At 44.2% G+C, this 15,230-nt stretch overlaps 1 protein-coding gene across 2 annotated transcripts; it reads right to left on the reverse strand.

The window, feature by feature from the left end:
- Positions 1-239: 239 nt before the first annotated feature.
- Positions 240-4,279, reverse strand: LOC139071691 (uncharacterized). Of its 2 annotated transcripts, none has more exons than XR_011521530.1 (2): positions 2,932-4,279; positions 240-2,852 (listed from the first exon to the last, which is right to left on the reverse strand). XR_011521530.1 is itself a non-coding variant. In XM_070554558.1 (2 exons), the coding sequence occupies exons 1-2, from the start codon at positions 3,017-3,019 to the stop codon at positions 2,608-2,610; spliced, it is 333 nt and encodes a 110-aa protein (XP_070410659.1). In that variant the 5' UTR covers positions 3,020-4,279; the 3' UTR covers positions 244-2,607. The 2 variants fall into 2 exon arrangements, 1 of the variants encoding a protein (XP_070410659.1); XM_070554558.1 differs by having other exon boundaries at positions 244-2,852.
- Between the last annotated feature and the right edge of the window lie 10,951 nt (positions 4,280-15,230).

A 15,230-nucleotide genomic window follows, 5' to 3' on the forward strand; every position in this document is an offset into this window, starting at 1 on the left:
GTTTTTCAACAGCGCAGAGCCGGGACTCCAATTCCGACACCCTCGCCTCCAAAGCTACAAAAATGCTACATTTATTACACGTACCATTATCACTAAAGGAGGCAGAGGAGTAACTAAACATTTGACACAGAGAGCAAGAGATAGGAGACGGAGAAGCAGAGACAGAAGTAGCCATAGCCGTGCTGAGGCTAAGCTAACTGGACGAGCAAATTGTTCAACACCAAATAAACTGCGTGCGAACTGAAATGGTTCCCTAAAAGCTAGGTGGAACCACAGAAATTGTGTGTTTTAGCGTGCTTATGTGCTACAATAACTCAGAGATATCCTAGTACAGAGAAATTAAATCAATCAATCAATCAATCAAAGCTTTATTTATATAGCGCCTTCCGCAACCCTGTCAGGAAGCCCAAAGCGCTGAACATGGCACAGTTGTAAGTAATTATATTGAATAAATCAACAATAAAAGAAATTCAAATTACAAAATACAAATTACAAAATACAAAATGGAAATTACAAGATAGAAGAAACATTCCGGTAAAATACAAATGTGTGAAACACATTTGGATTGAGTGGATGGATTGAGTGTACCAATGAAAACTGTGGAATGGATTCAACATAATAGAGGGCCATAATCAAACATGTTCTGGAAACGCCAAGCGGAGGAGGTGTGTTTTTAGGTGGTTCTTAAAGACTGGCAGAGAAGGGGACAGCCTAACTGAGGGTGGCAACTGGTTCCAGAGTAACGGTGCTAGGACTGAGAAAGCCCGGTCCCCGCGGGTACGACACCTAGACCGAGGGACAGCGAGCAGGCCTTGGTCAGAGGAGCGCAGAGCGCGTGATGGGGAGTGTCTGTTCAGGAGAGTGGCCAGATAGGGGGGACCACCACCCTGGAAGAAATGATAAACAAAGACGAGTATTTTGAATTGTGAGCGATTGCAAATCCGAAGCCAGTGCAGGGAGGCCAGAACTGGGCTAATGTGGTCCCGTTTCCTGGTCCCAGTCAGGAACCTGGCAGCGCTGTTCTGCACAACCTGTAGGCGACGCAGTGTTGACTGACACAACCCTGCATATAGAGAGTTGCAGTAATCAAGCCGAGAAATAACAAAGGCATGCAGTACCCGCTCTAGGTTGGCTCTCGACAGCATATGCTTGATTTTAGCAAGGCGTCTCAGGTGAAAGAAACTGGACCGGATCACAGAATTGATGTGAGCATCAAATTTAAGTCCAGCATCAAGTTTCACCCCCAAACTGGTAACAATTGGTTTTGAGTATGGAGAAAGAGGGCCAAGATCAGCATAACGATCCACATTCCTGCTGTTGGGGTGAAAACAATGAGCTCTGTCTTTCCCTCATTCAGATGTAGATAGTTGGACATTAGCCAAGACTTCACCTCATTAACACAGGAGACAAAGGACTGAATAGAGTGACCTTTCTCCTGACACAATGGAGAGTAAATCTGGCAATCGTCAGCATACAGATGGAATGATAGGCCATGTTTACGAAAGATTGACCCCAGAGGTAGCAGATAAATGGCAAACAAAAGTGGACCAAGGATCGACCCCTGCGGGACCCCCCACCGGAGCCCCTCCCAAGAAGAAAAAACATCACCCAAATCAGATTTAGCGAGACCCAAACACCAAACTGCTACACGTAGTGCAACACTGAAAACAGGAAATGCCTTACCGCCAGGTGCAGCCAATCAGCCTGATGACTGGTGGGATAATTACGTGCCTCGTTAAACGGAAGCGCAGTGGTTGAAGCACTTCAGAATGTCTGAGGAGACGTTCATTTTCTTGTGCAACAAACTGCGGCCAGGATTGCAGCAAAAAGACACTTTCTTCCGTGAGTGTGTGCCTCAGAGGAAGATTGTGGCTTTTGCTTTATGGAAATTTGCTACAGGTTCAGATTACAGACCCATCAGTGTTTTGTTTGGTGTTGGCATCTCAACTGTTGCCAAGTGTGTCAAGGACTTTTGTGCTGCTGCAGAAGCATTGCTGTTGCCAGAACTGATTCATTTACCCGATGAGGGTAAATTTCGGGAGATAGCGTCCTATTTTGAGAGTAGTTGGGGGTTGCCACAGTGTGTGGGTGCTATTGATGGCTCACACATACCCATCATAGCACCCAGAAACTTTCACACGGACTATTTCAACCGGAAAGGGTGGAACTCACTCATCTTGTAAGCTATGGTTGATGGAAAGGGACTGTTTTGGAACGTTTTTGCAGGGCTTCCAGGGAGCATGCACGACGCGAGGGTACTGAGACTTTCCTCCATCTGGGATTTGGCAAGCCGTGGAAATCTCTTCCCTGACCATTCCATCCAAATTGCTGACATTGACTTTGGATACTGCATCCTGGGTGACTCTGCTTACCCGCTGCAAGACTGGCTTCTGAAACCATATACAGACACTGGGCGACTGACAGAGCAGCAACTTCGTTTTAACAAGAAGTTCAGCCGGGCACTGTGGTGGTTGAAAATGCCTTTGGTAGGCTGAAGGGAAGGTGGCGCTGCATACTTAAAAGGAATGACTGTGATGTCAGTCTGGTGCGTTCCATGATTCTGACCTGCTGTGCCCTGCACAATCTGTGTGAGAGCCATGGGGAGAATTATGACAATGTGTGGACAACTGAGACTGTGCGCAGCACATCCAAAAAAGAGTTGTTGAAATCCTGCTGTGTCATCCTCTCCTCTCGTCTCTCCTCCCTCTCCAGGTGTCTGTCCTCCGCCTTTGACTCCATGTGCTGCTCCATTGTACTGTTCATCCTCCTCGTTTTCTCCAGGAATCCCGCGTCACTCTCCACCAGCGTCTCCAATAATAGTGACACGTTGGTGCTCCCCCGCCTCCTTTTTCCTGAATAAACGCCAAAAAGATGCATATGTAATCACACGTGCTTGTCATATTTTGATGTTGTTGTTGCAATTGAACACACCGTAGTGTAGTCTGTTGTCCACCGATGGCGCTGAGACGCTCGGGCTGCAGCTACGGCTGCAGTTGGCAGATGAGGAACCAGCGTTCATGTCCGCGGTGTCGGGCACGTCCTGGCTCTCATCAGCGCACAGTTCCAGAGTTACTTCTTTTATAATTAGAAAACAATAAATAACTTAATATGCACAAACACAAATACTAACCGAAGACGTTAATGGGCAAACTAGGCTAGTAGGCATGCCACAACTAGCCTGGAGTTAGCCTAGCCTTTTGTTCGCACATCAGCGCTACCCAAAGCTAGCACAGCATTTTGTCCGCACTATAGTACAGTGTAGCACAAACGGAGGTCATATTGCTAATTATGATAAGTGCTCACTCACCGTTGTCCTGAGGTCCAGTGTGAGCTGGAGTGGCTGTGTCCACGCCACTCTCCTGGCCATTACTCACTGGCCTCTCACCATAAATGTCGTCCATTTCGGCAAACCATTTCCAGTGCCGCCGGTCTGCCCCACTCCTGCTGTTGTGGTCCTTGACGGACCTGTACTCGGCTTTTATTTTTTTTATTTTTTCGTGGCACTGCTTAGAGGTGCGTTCAAAGTCGTGGGTGGACATTGCCTGTGCAAGCCCCTGAAAAATCTTCTCGTTCCGCACAGAACCGCCCAGTTCGCGCTGGATTCTGTCATCAGCAAGCAAAGAGAGGAAGATTTTAACCTCTTCGTTGCTCCAGGGGTTAGAAGATGTGGTCTGAGAGCAGGGAGAAGACATGATGTCGACGCTGGAGAACACAATCAAAAAATGGATGCTGAAGATTGAGTTTGGCGCGATTCTGTGACATCACTACAATGTGAACACCGCAAGGCCAATCAGAAGATTTTATTAAAGGGGAGGGTAACACATCACTTGACCCAATCGGTGGAGAGTGTTCGTGTTGGGTCGGGTCGGCCTGAAGCAGACCCCCTCGAGAAGAGGGCTGAGAATGAGCCTTGGTTGGGCCGGAAAAATAACAGGCCACCCAGATATGTAAACAACCTATGCTACCCGGCCCGGGCCGACCCGGAACAGATGGGAATGGCCCATTAGATACAGAAACGTAACGATAGCCTGGCAAGCCAGACTAAATAAATGTATTATTTAGTCTGGCCATGCTCCATTGATGGCTCTCGGTTGTGGGGCGGGTTCTACTGTTGTCTTTCAAATGATCTCCGCATTCCACTGGACAATGAATGTGACATACTCTTGTTTCACTCTGTTGCATCATCCCACCCACCAGGCATATAGAGTGCCCTGATTGGCCCACAAAGCGGATAAAGCTCTCTGATTTGTTCACTAAGCAGATAGAGCACTATAATTGGCCCACCATTATGGACCAATCACAGCTCTTTATGTGTTTGAAACCCCTCTAGAGAGCTGTGATTGGCTAGCCAGAGTCCTGGTAGGAGCTGCGGAGGTTCCAATGGAGCATGCCTAGACCAAACTTTGCAAAGCAAGAATTTGGTCTAGTTCACTAGGCTAACGTGACGAGGCTCAGGTGAAGAGTCAGAATAACTCAGATTAGTGTCTCTAAGGCAGCAGATAGAGATCCCCTCTATTGTTGAACCTCTTCCCAGCAACCTCTACCTGGCCAGGATGGAGATATTCTGATAGCTCCAGCATGTCCTGGGTCGACCCATTGCCTAAAACTTGCAATCTGTTGTGTCTACGAACCCTGATGGAGACCACCGTTGCAGATCCGAAATGTCAGGAAGTCTGGTGGACATCAAGGCACCGAAGTTTGCAGAATAACCACAGAATTACCAGACCAGTCTCGAGTTGTCTCCAGGTCACAGCAGGCATGAAGGCTTGTTGCGTCTAAGACAGATGGACTCTTAACCCTGATTTATGCTTCTCCATCTGCGTCAGTGCGAAGACACGCAACGCCATTATCCGTCCTTGCGTAGGGCTCCGGCAGGCCCGCAAGTACGTACGGAGTCGAGCACACTTTTTTAAACATCCGTCGAACGAGACGGATTACGCAAGCTTGTGATTGGTCAGGACGCCGCTGTTGTTTACAGCGCTGCCATTGCAAAGAGAGCCGAGGATAACTAGCGGCAGACACGGAGAAGCTTGAAGAATACCTCGCGAAAAAACTCTAAAAATATGAACGTTTCATCCTCCCGTGACTGGAGGAGTGAAAAGATGTGCAGCAAGCGTTTTATTTGTGGACGGAAATGACAGGAAACGTGGGTTTAGAGGTGGGGAGCGCATGAAGCGGTGGGAGAATGAGAGACAAATATGTCCGCGTTAAAAGTCTCATATACACAAGAAACACAATATAAACACATTATCTTGGACCGATGCATGACAGGATACCACAGAACAGCGCTACGCCCTCTGTTGTCCTGCCGGGCAATTGCTTTGCAACACTCTCCAGGAGACGGAGAAGTATGAGAGCAAAACGCTTCCGTCAATCCGTGCGTGTCTGTCCCTTGCGGAGCTGACGGAGAAGCATAAACGAGGTTTTAGTCGTGCGTCTGTCTCAGCTTGCAGCGTGCAAACGGGTTTTGACTGGATGTCAAAGAGATGTTTCAAAAGAGGCTGGTTCCGAATTGGCCACTTCGGAGTGTCAGCTGTAAACTGAATAACTCGGGCAGTCAGTCTAGTTGTAAATCTAGAGTTTATCATTTCTGCAAATCAGAATTTGACACGTTTGTCGTCGTTACCAAACATCCCTCAGAAAACCACACCTTCCAGATACAAGACGTTCTTGTATGCATCTACTTTACACCATCATCACACATCATACACATCATACACTCATCACATATCATTGTTTATAGCTTGTCATGTATTATAATTAGTCTAGAAAATAAAGTTTATTTTAATCATATACTTGACTCTGTCTGAATTAATACGAAGTGTGTTTATGGTCCCTGAATAAGCAAAAAATCCCAAATTCTTCTGGTTAAACATTCAAAGATCAATCAGCTTGATATTCTATATTTATATAGAATCATCACATCTTATTGGTCATAATTAACCCCCCTAATTCTCTACATAATGGCGAGCCAGCCAGGAGAAAACACCAGCCTTAAGTTCTGAGTAAATATTATCCTGTTTCTGTTGTGAGATGGAGTCTGTGATGGAGCAAACACAGCTGAAGAATTCTGTAACACATCTGATGATGAGTTATGTTGTTTTCACCTGGTGCCAAATCCTGTTCCAATATCCTGCACAGCTAGAAGGTTCTCTGCTCCAATACACCTGATTCTGATGCAGGGGGCGATTAACAGGCGTCTGCAGAGCCTGACGACGTACACCTAACCAGCGAATCAAAAGAACTCATCAAAACCATGTTTAAATGGACAAAAAGAATCAAGAAAGAATCTCCAAAACAAAGGAAAACAGACTGAGTGGAAACTGGGACAAGCTGCTGACACGCAGAGCAACAGCTGAAAGACGACTTGCAAGTAGAAACCAGGAGTGACAACTTTTCCAACCGGGTCTGGTTCTTTCATAATCAACCAATTTTCTCCAAATTGACTGCAAATCCAAAAGTTGTTTTCTGAGATCTAAATTATTGCACGATTGTTTACATGTCCATCTAAATGGGATTGCCATCAGACTCCAGTTTAAGGAGTCTACTGTTCTGAAGGCATCCATGTGCAGATGAATTTGTGAGGTCACACAGCGCACTGTCTAAATGTTCATGCTGCCATTTTTTCACAGTAAAATTCTCACTAGATTCTTACATACCTTTAAATGAAAGACATTTAACCCTCCCTGCCTGCTGGTGGTGGTCGGACGGACTGGTGGCGCCTGTGTTCGGAAGCCTCGCTTTTTGTCAGTGCGCCCCGGGGCAGCTGTGGCTACAGTGTCGCTCGTTACCATCAGTGTGTATGAATGGATGAATGACACACTGTAGTGTAAAGCACTTTGGGGTCCTCCGACTCTGAAAGGTGCTTTACAAGTGAGTCCTTTAACATAGACACATAAATAGGCTAGTGGCTAATATGTTTTCCTGAAAATCTTCTGAAGTTTCTGAGAAATTCCAAAGCAGTTCCTTAAAAATACTGAGAAAACATAAAAGATGCCAAATCTCAGAAGCTTCGCCTGCATCAGCTGCTCAAGGATCAGCAGTGGTTCAGCGCAGAGAGCAGCACCCAACCCCGAGCAGATCAGTTTTGCATCTAAAGTTGACCCGTTAATCACCACGCAGGACGACGAGCTGCAGAAACAGCATTTCCTGCAACACGATGAGGACTCAAAGAGCGTTTTATTGGTCATACATCAACACTCTGATCTGTTTGTTCTCCCGGGATGATGGAGTTCCCGCTAGAAACACATGTTGTGAATCCAGCTGATGCTAAAACATCTGAAGAGAACATAGCACTGACCTGTGACCCTAACCTACATAAGAATAAAACATTCAGCATTTACTGCACCGATACATGTCACCCACTTCATATTCTCACCAGTGATCTGATTGTCCTTCACACTGATAGGTTCATGAATCTAGCGTGTGTGTGTGTGTGTGTGTGTGTGTGTGTGTGTATGTGTGTGTGTGTGTGTTACGGGAGTTCGGCAGGGACGTCCCTGTACTTTTAGAGTGCGTCTGCCACGACAGCCCGGGGTACCGCATCCATCTACGTCTTTTTGCCAAATTTGATTTTAAATATTTATCGTGCCTCACATCTTGGCTGAAACAAATTGCTGGCAATGTGCTCTTGTCTGTGGTGCATGTAGTAAGAAGGATGGGGCTTTGGAGGGAACATCAATGTTTCATTTGGTAAAATATATGACTAGGAAGTGAAAGTGCAACTGCAGCACTTTCAGAGCAGGAGGATGATGTGCAACTAGAACTTTCTCAGGTGTACGGGATGTGAAGGGAAACGTGTTTTGGGGTGAAAAAACATCCATCTCAGGATTTGAATGTGTTGAGAATGGTGCTTCATCGCTGCGCGTCTTTTGTTACAGCTACTTACCATTTGCCCAAATTTCTGTGATATATATTTAAGCACCTCGTGATTTTTATCTTGAGAGGCGCTATAGAAATGATATTTTCTTCTTCTTCTTATATCTGTGTTTATAGCAAATTACCTCATAAAACATCTGACAGACTCTTGTGGAAGTCTCAGAGATTTTGATGGATGTTACTCTACAAGTGATTAAGGTTTGGAGTCAACACAGTTCAAGATGGCCGCTTACGACCAACTAAGCTAAGAAAACACAACGTTGTTGTAAATCAAACAATTTTATAGATAATTAATAAACTAACCGTTTGCATTAGCAACTCCACCACACAGCAGAACTCCTCCAGGCTTGTGTCGTCTGAGCAGAACCTCCCTGAACCGTCTACAGGTGGTTCAGAAGGCCTGTGCTCGGCTTCTGACCAAGTCCTCCAAACATACCCACATCACCCCGCTTCTCCTCCAGCGTCACTGGAAGTCAACTTCAGGGTTCATTTCCAGATCCTGGTTCTGGGGTCTCATTTATCAAACATGGCATAGAATCCTTACTAAAACCGTACTTAAGCTCAGCAAAAAAAAAAAGTCCTTACGCCAAGTAGATTTGTGATCTATCAAACATGGAGGACGCACAGCTACACGCAATCTCCGCTTCATGAATCGGAGACTAACGAGAATGTTTCTCAGCTGCATTTTAGTCACATCCCGCCCTCACCACGCCCACTTACTGCCATAAATGGTCAATGCAAAGTGCCTTGTGGACCTCATGCATGTACATAAGCCGGCTTGTTGCAGCATTTCGATCCCGACCGCAGATCAAGGAAGCACTATTTCACTGAAGCAGAAGTTGATGTACCTGTGGGTGAGGTGGAGAAATGAAAGGAAGTGCTTTTGCAAAACAAATAAGAGAAAATCCACGGAGTGGCACAGCGTTGCTGAAGCCGTCAATGCTGACTTCTTCAGAGAGATCTGTGGCGGATATTAAAAAAAACGATCCGATCAGGATTCAATCCCCAGACTCCCGGGTGAAAGTCATGCACGCTAACCAGTCAGCCAAATAGAGATCTCGCCTGTACAAGTAGCCAGGGCGCATGATCAATCGGGTCACAGTGACAGGACACACACTGTCACAGACGCATGACGTTCTGTCTCAATCTGTCCCCCTGCTGATATTCTGCATTCCATATTCTGCGCTTCAGGCTGTGTGTGTGTGTGTGTGCGTGCACGTGTGTGTGTGTGTGTGTGTGTGTGTGGGGGGGGGTCTTGTTCTGTGTGAAAACGAAGCAGTACAAGTGATAATACTGCAGGATTTCATAACTTTATCCTTCTCAGCAGCAGCACTGCAGGTGCTCTCCATGACCAACATGTGCGTAAGCCAGGTCCTTAGCCAACTTAAAGTTGTGCACATTTTTCCGCTAAGTTTTCTTTCATAAATCCCAAAGTTTGCGTGGAAAGTTGCTTACGCAGTTTTCTAACCCCGTTTTGTGCGTTAACAAGCTTGATAAATGAGGCCCCTGGTCTTTAGGGCCTTACATGGACAAGCATCATCATACACTGGTGATCTTCTCAGTCCCTACACCCCCAGCAGGTCCCTGAGGTTTCCCGCGATCCACTGATTTCCCTCTTTCCTATTCATTTTCTCTCTCCCTTCTTTGCATGACTATTTATTTATTTTCTGGTTTTAGCGCAGCAGAACAGCTCAGAGCATTCTGCGATCTTATTTCTTTGTTCTCCTGCTGTCTGAAGCTCTCCTCTGATCTGGCTCACTTCTAGTTCCTCAAACAGGTGCACCAGATGTTTTTGTTCCCAGAGTCCAACTTACAGGGCATTAATTCCTACTTGTGACTGATGCAAATGAATTAAAATTATGAGTAGAATAAACTTAAAGTATGTATTGTTAATTGGGCCGTTATTCAATCATCTATGATTTTTTTAGAAATCTGTGAAAGTCTGATCCTGTACGCATCATGTCAACAACTTGCATATTTGACCAAAGGCTCACCACAGACAGTAATTCCAACTAAAGCCAAATATGTTCAAAATAAATAATCCTATAAAATCAAACGGTGCACAGGTTCTGGCTCAAAATGCATCATAAATGAGTTTGCTGATCCTAGCTGGGCTTTTTCAGGTTCAGCGTGTTGATTTGCTGTTCCAGCTGAGCTCTGCGCCTCCTGCTGTGTTTTACTGTCTCCTGCATCACATTAGAAGACGTTTTCACACTGATGTTATGTTTTAGAACTGAGAGTTGCTCGGAGCTGCAGCCTTATTCAGCTTTCATGAATTTTTCTTCTTAAATGTTTTGCTTTTAGCCGTTTTCTACCGAGGATTGTGAAGCAGCACAGAGGAAACAGGGTATTGGTCAAAGTAATGGCAGCTTTTTAAGCCAACCACAGATGATGAACAGTTCACCTGAGGGTTAGGGAAAGTCCTGGTGCTGGAAGTCAAAAACAGCCCAACGTTCTATATTCCCTCTGTTTGCTTTCCCTACAACACCGCGCTAATGGGGAGGCAATAAGACAGATTTGATTCACGGCACTGGTCACGCTCCAAACAGCACGCTGGTTAGCTTAGCGCCCACAGAACTTTTACGTGGTAATGTCAGCTGCTCTTCAGCTGCAGTAGGAGTCACATTTTATAAAGTGGATGAAAAGATTTAAGAAAACCCTCTGAATCACAGATATTATAAATCACCCCTCCTATTTAGTGTTTGTTTGCTTTATAAATCCTCCTAACAGGCTGATGGTGTAAAAAGCTCAAGCTGCTGCAGCAATGCTGGGTCCAGGAAACGGGTCATCTGTTTGTAAAGCTGGCTCCATCACTTCAGGTGTTCTTCTAGCTTATTGTTTGAGTCTTAGGCCCTGTCCACACGTAGCCGGGGATCTGCCAAAACGTAGATATTTTTCTACGAAAACGGATCTTTTTAAAAACTCCGGCCAAAGTGAAGATCTGCGTTTTCTCCGTTTTGGGTGTCTGCGTGTGGACAGACAAAACCGGAGTTTTAAGGTCCGCAACGTCACTTTCCGCGACAAAAAATGCTGACATCACGTGTGCGACCTGTGTTTACACTAGCCGACAGCATGAGCTGTGCTCGCTTTATCAATTGTCCAAGCGCTTTTTGCTTGTTTGTTTTTGCAAGCGGAGTTACTGCTCCTTGCGGAAGACCACAGACGAAGGACGAGGTTAAGAACGGGGGATGTGCTGCCACCTACAGGTCTGGCATGTCCTTAACAACGTATTTATCCGGGTACGTGTGGACAGTTTTTTTTAAACGAGGTGGTGTGGATGCAAGTTTTTGGAGGGGCGGATATTCGTTTAAAAAAAAAACAGCTACGTGTGGACTAGGCCTCAGTCACGCCCAGGGGTGGACTGACCTATATGGCATTCTGGCACTGTCCCGGTGGGCCACTGAGCCAAGTGGGCTGCTTGCCCAGCTTGGGCCGACACTACTCCACAGTTGGTGATCTGCAGAACATTAGCTTCATGGTAACCCAAAGCTTACAGAGTTTTTTCCAGGCGCATTTTTTTAATTTGAATTTGAATTACTGTTCAGCATTCTGGGCGCCTGTGAAGGTGCCACACAGTTCAAATTTAACCGATATTTATCTAAAACATTTTTTAAATTAACATGAAACAAAAATCAATAGAACACAAAATGTTTCAGTACATTAATCACACACACACACACACACACACACACACACACACACACACACACACACACACACACACACACACACACACACACACACACACACACACACACACACACACTTATTTTATTTTATTGACAATTTGTCAGTTTTTGCAAATAAAGCATCCAAACCAGAAGTCTCCAAACTTGGTCCTCTAAGGTCTTTAAGAAATGTTCTACTTGGTTCTCACACTCGATGAAACAGGCTGTTCAGCAGCTCATCAAGCACTGCAGCAGCCTGTTAATCACCTCTGATTAAAATCAGGTGTGTTGGAGCAGCAACCCCTCCAGAGAAAACAGGACCGTGGAGGCCAAGACTGAACAGAGCTGATCTCAATTAATATATTTTTGTTTGGAATCTGGGACTTTTTTGTCTGTAATGGAATTATGTTAAAATTTTTATTTACAGTAACTCTAAATGTTGTCAACTTTTAAAATTACATTGCTCCAGGGTCTTTTATTTTGATGTAAACGACTGCTGTTTGTATAATATCCGTCTCCTTGTGTGCGTTTCCCTGTTAGACTTCATGCTGACCACACGATGGCGACCTTGTCTTTCATTTGGTGGAAGTGATCAGAGGGGTGGGGATGAGGAAGGCACAGTGCAGAGATGCCCTGCAAAACCTCTCAAACTGAGCTCATAATGCACATAAGGCATCTTTCACGATGAGATATTTTCTCTCATTAAACTTCAGATTATTTTTATCCAAACTTTATCTTTTCATGTTGTTGCACTTCACTGGATGTTCATGTTTTGTGCCTTTTTGCACCAACATGATCTCATTTATCTTTAATAGATGCCACGTTTCATGAAGCTTTTAATTCGAACCGAAAGCGCCCCCCCCCCCCCCCCCCAGCAGCAGCCCTTAAACACACCACCAGATGGCAGTAGTGCAGCAGCACAGGTCCCACTGCTGCCGCCATTGTTTGAGTCAACACCTGTCAGGGGGAAAAAGCAAATGCAGCAATGATTAATTACCAATTCAGAGTTAGTATACATTATTATCCATTATTCACAGAGAGGCACAGAAACAGCGCAGTTCACAAAAACAAAATGATTTGGGAGCTTTAAGGCTGTTTGTAAATGCAGCTCACAAAGCTTCTCAGCACATAAATATGTATTGCTTCTGCAACTCAATTAGACACGGTGAAATCTGGCCTTCAGGGGAGAAACTGCACAGATTTCCCTCAAGCATTCCTCCACGGACTGTAGTCGTACAGTTCCTGCTTCATCCCAGTTGATCTGTACATAGATGACGTTAAACAATGCCCACTTCAGATCTGTTTTTTACAGCGGGGTAATTGGTTTCTTGCATCCACCTGGCCGATGACGCCATAAAAACAGATCAAGGATTGCAGAATAGCTTCATTACCAGCCATGTGGAGCTGGCAGATGCAAATATCCCCGAAATCCAAATGGAGAACTTCAGCTTCATTAAATTTGGCAATAAAATATCTGCAATACCTCATTGGCTTCTAATGGACGTAATGAGAAGTATGACTGTATCCAACTGGCTTGCGTTAGATTTAATTTTTTTGGCATTTCACAGATGGGAATGCATTTGGAAGTGTGAGTAGACATGAGAATTCAAATGAAAAGGCAGGACACAATGAGACGCTGCAGAACCACAAAGGTCTCAAACAAACAGGGAAGAGTCCTAAAATGTTGATTTTCATTTTCATTTCATGTGCAGCAGCTCAAACGTCAGTCCCATACTGGGAATGCCTGTGGTCGATTCCACTAGATTGCATTTCAACATATTAGATTACCAGATCTTAATTAATGCAATCCCATTTTTCAGAGCTATCTGCTGCTGGCATTGGTCCAGGTCCAGATAAGGTTGGCTGACAGACCAACAGACAAAAATTTGATGTCCCAGGAATAGGGTAGAGGGAGGTTTCTGGTTCCAGGCTGTTTGGCAGACAACAAAATGCATCATATATATGAAACGTCTCGCTGCAAAGTGAAGACACATCATTGGTTTTGGGCATGAACACAGCTGATAAACCACAGCAGGGAAGAAACATCTGAAATCAAGCAAGACAAAATGTGAAGTCATTTAAAGAGGATTTCTGTGTATAAGTTGTAAAGAATTACTGTCTCACCCATTGTAGATGAACAGCCTCTGTTTGGAGGAGCAGCTCAGTGACCTAGTGGTAGAGTCCATCCTGAACCTGGGAGGTTGGGGTTTGATTCCCAGTCGGGTCGTACCAAAGACATTAAAAATGGGACCCAACGCCTCCCTGCTTGACACTCAGCTTTAAGGGGTGGGACTGGTGGGTTAAACCACCAAAATGTTCCCGAGCGCGGCCACTGCTGCAGCTCACCGCTCCCCTCCATGGGAATGGGTCAAATGCGGAGATGAATTTCAACAGTGTGTGATGATGTTTATGGGACTTTCATTTTACATCCGATAGGACTGATGAGCTAACAGTTATATAACCAGATATGTTGTTGTCATTTATTTTAGCAACATTTAAAAAAAAATAGACATCCAGGCACCCTGGAGCAGCAAAAATGCAGTTTTATTTTTATTTTTTTTGCATTAACTTATTATTTTTATGCCAATAAAATACCACAAAGATTTTTTTTATAAATTACACAAAACGTTAAATTGAATATATAGTATGGTATGAATGCTCATGAAACAAATCACAGTGACGTTTAGAAGATTTCTGCTCTTTTAAAGTTACAGAAGCTGAATTTTTTTTTTTACGTACTTAATTGTATAGTGACTATGAACTCTGTAATGAAGGATTGGTTATCGGGGTTTGAGATTGAATACTGGGTATCGATGGACTGTGATGAAAAACAAACGACCATGAGGTCACCATTTTGTTGTATTTTATTTTCAATCTTTATTGGTGTGATTAACTCCTTTCAAGATATTAGTTTATATATGTAATTTTGTTCTAGATATGTGATTTCATCTTGAGCTACTGGGATTATGTGAATTAGGGATGTGTGTGTGTGTGTGTGTGTGTGTGTGTGTGTGTAATATCTTATGTAAACAATTGTATGAAAATGTACGAGACCCCAGGAAGACTAGCATCTGCATTTAAGCAGAAACTAATGAGGATCTCAATAAAACAAAACGAAATGAAACAGTGAGCAGTTTCCAACTCCTCTCCCCTACTGGTTGAAAGTGGAATTACAATTTTTGTAAACAACACAGTTGTATCCTGCTAGCGCTAACAACGAGCTAACACTAACATGAAACAGCTACATGAGACTACTAAAATAAACCATGAAAACAAATATATCCACACTGTTGAACAAAAAATACTAGTACTTACAAGTCTAGTAGCAACAAAGCCAGGTCACCATCAGTCAATGATTTAGTTGCCTCCTTTAGCTCCCTTAACTAGCATAGGTGAGGCTGATGCCAAACTGTCTAATTCAAATCACTGAGGTGAATGTTTTGGATGGCTATGAAGCCAATTATATTAATAGACAAAATAAGAGTGGAGGAGGTGTTGCACTATATGTTGATAAGAATTTAAATTGCAAAGATGTAAAAAAAATGTCATTTTCAGTTGATAATTTATTAGAGTGTATATCTATAGAAATATCAAAGTCTAATATGAAAAACATTGTTGTCAGTTGTGTATACAGGGCACCTGGGTCTGATATGCACACCTTTTTAAAATGGTTTGAGGGAACCT

Source organism: Nothobranchius furzeri, chromosome 9, assembly GCF_043380555.1.
Source record: "Nothobranchius furzeri strain GRZ-AD chromosome 9, NfurGRZ-RIMD1, whole genome shotgun sequence".
Classification (NCBI taxonomy): Eukaryota; Metazoa; Chordata; class Actinopteri; order Cyprinodontiformes; family Nothobranchiidae; genus Nothobranchius; species Nothobranchius furzeri.

Excerpts from the sequence above, each read along its gene's own strand:
- LOC139071691 (XM_070554558.1), bottom strand. The coding sequence starts at position 3,019 with ATGAACGCTGGTTCCTCATCTGCCAACTGCAGCCGTAGCTGCAGCCCG. Across the intron at positions 2,853-2,931 it reads GGACAACAGACTACACTACG|GAAAAAGGAGGCGGGGGAGC; the intron begins GTGTGTTCAATT and ends GCGTTTATTCAG.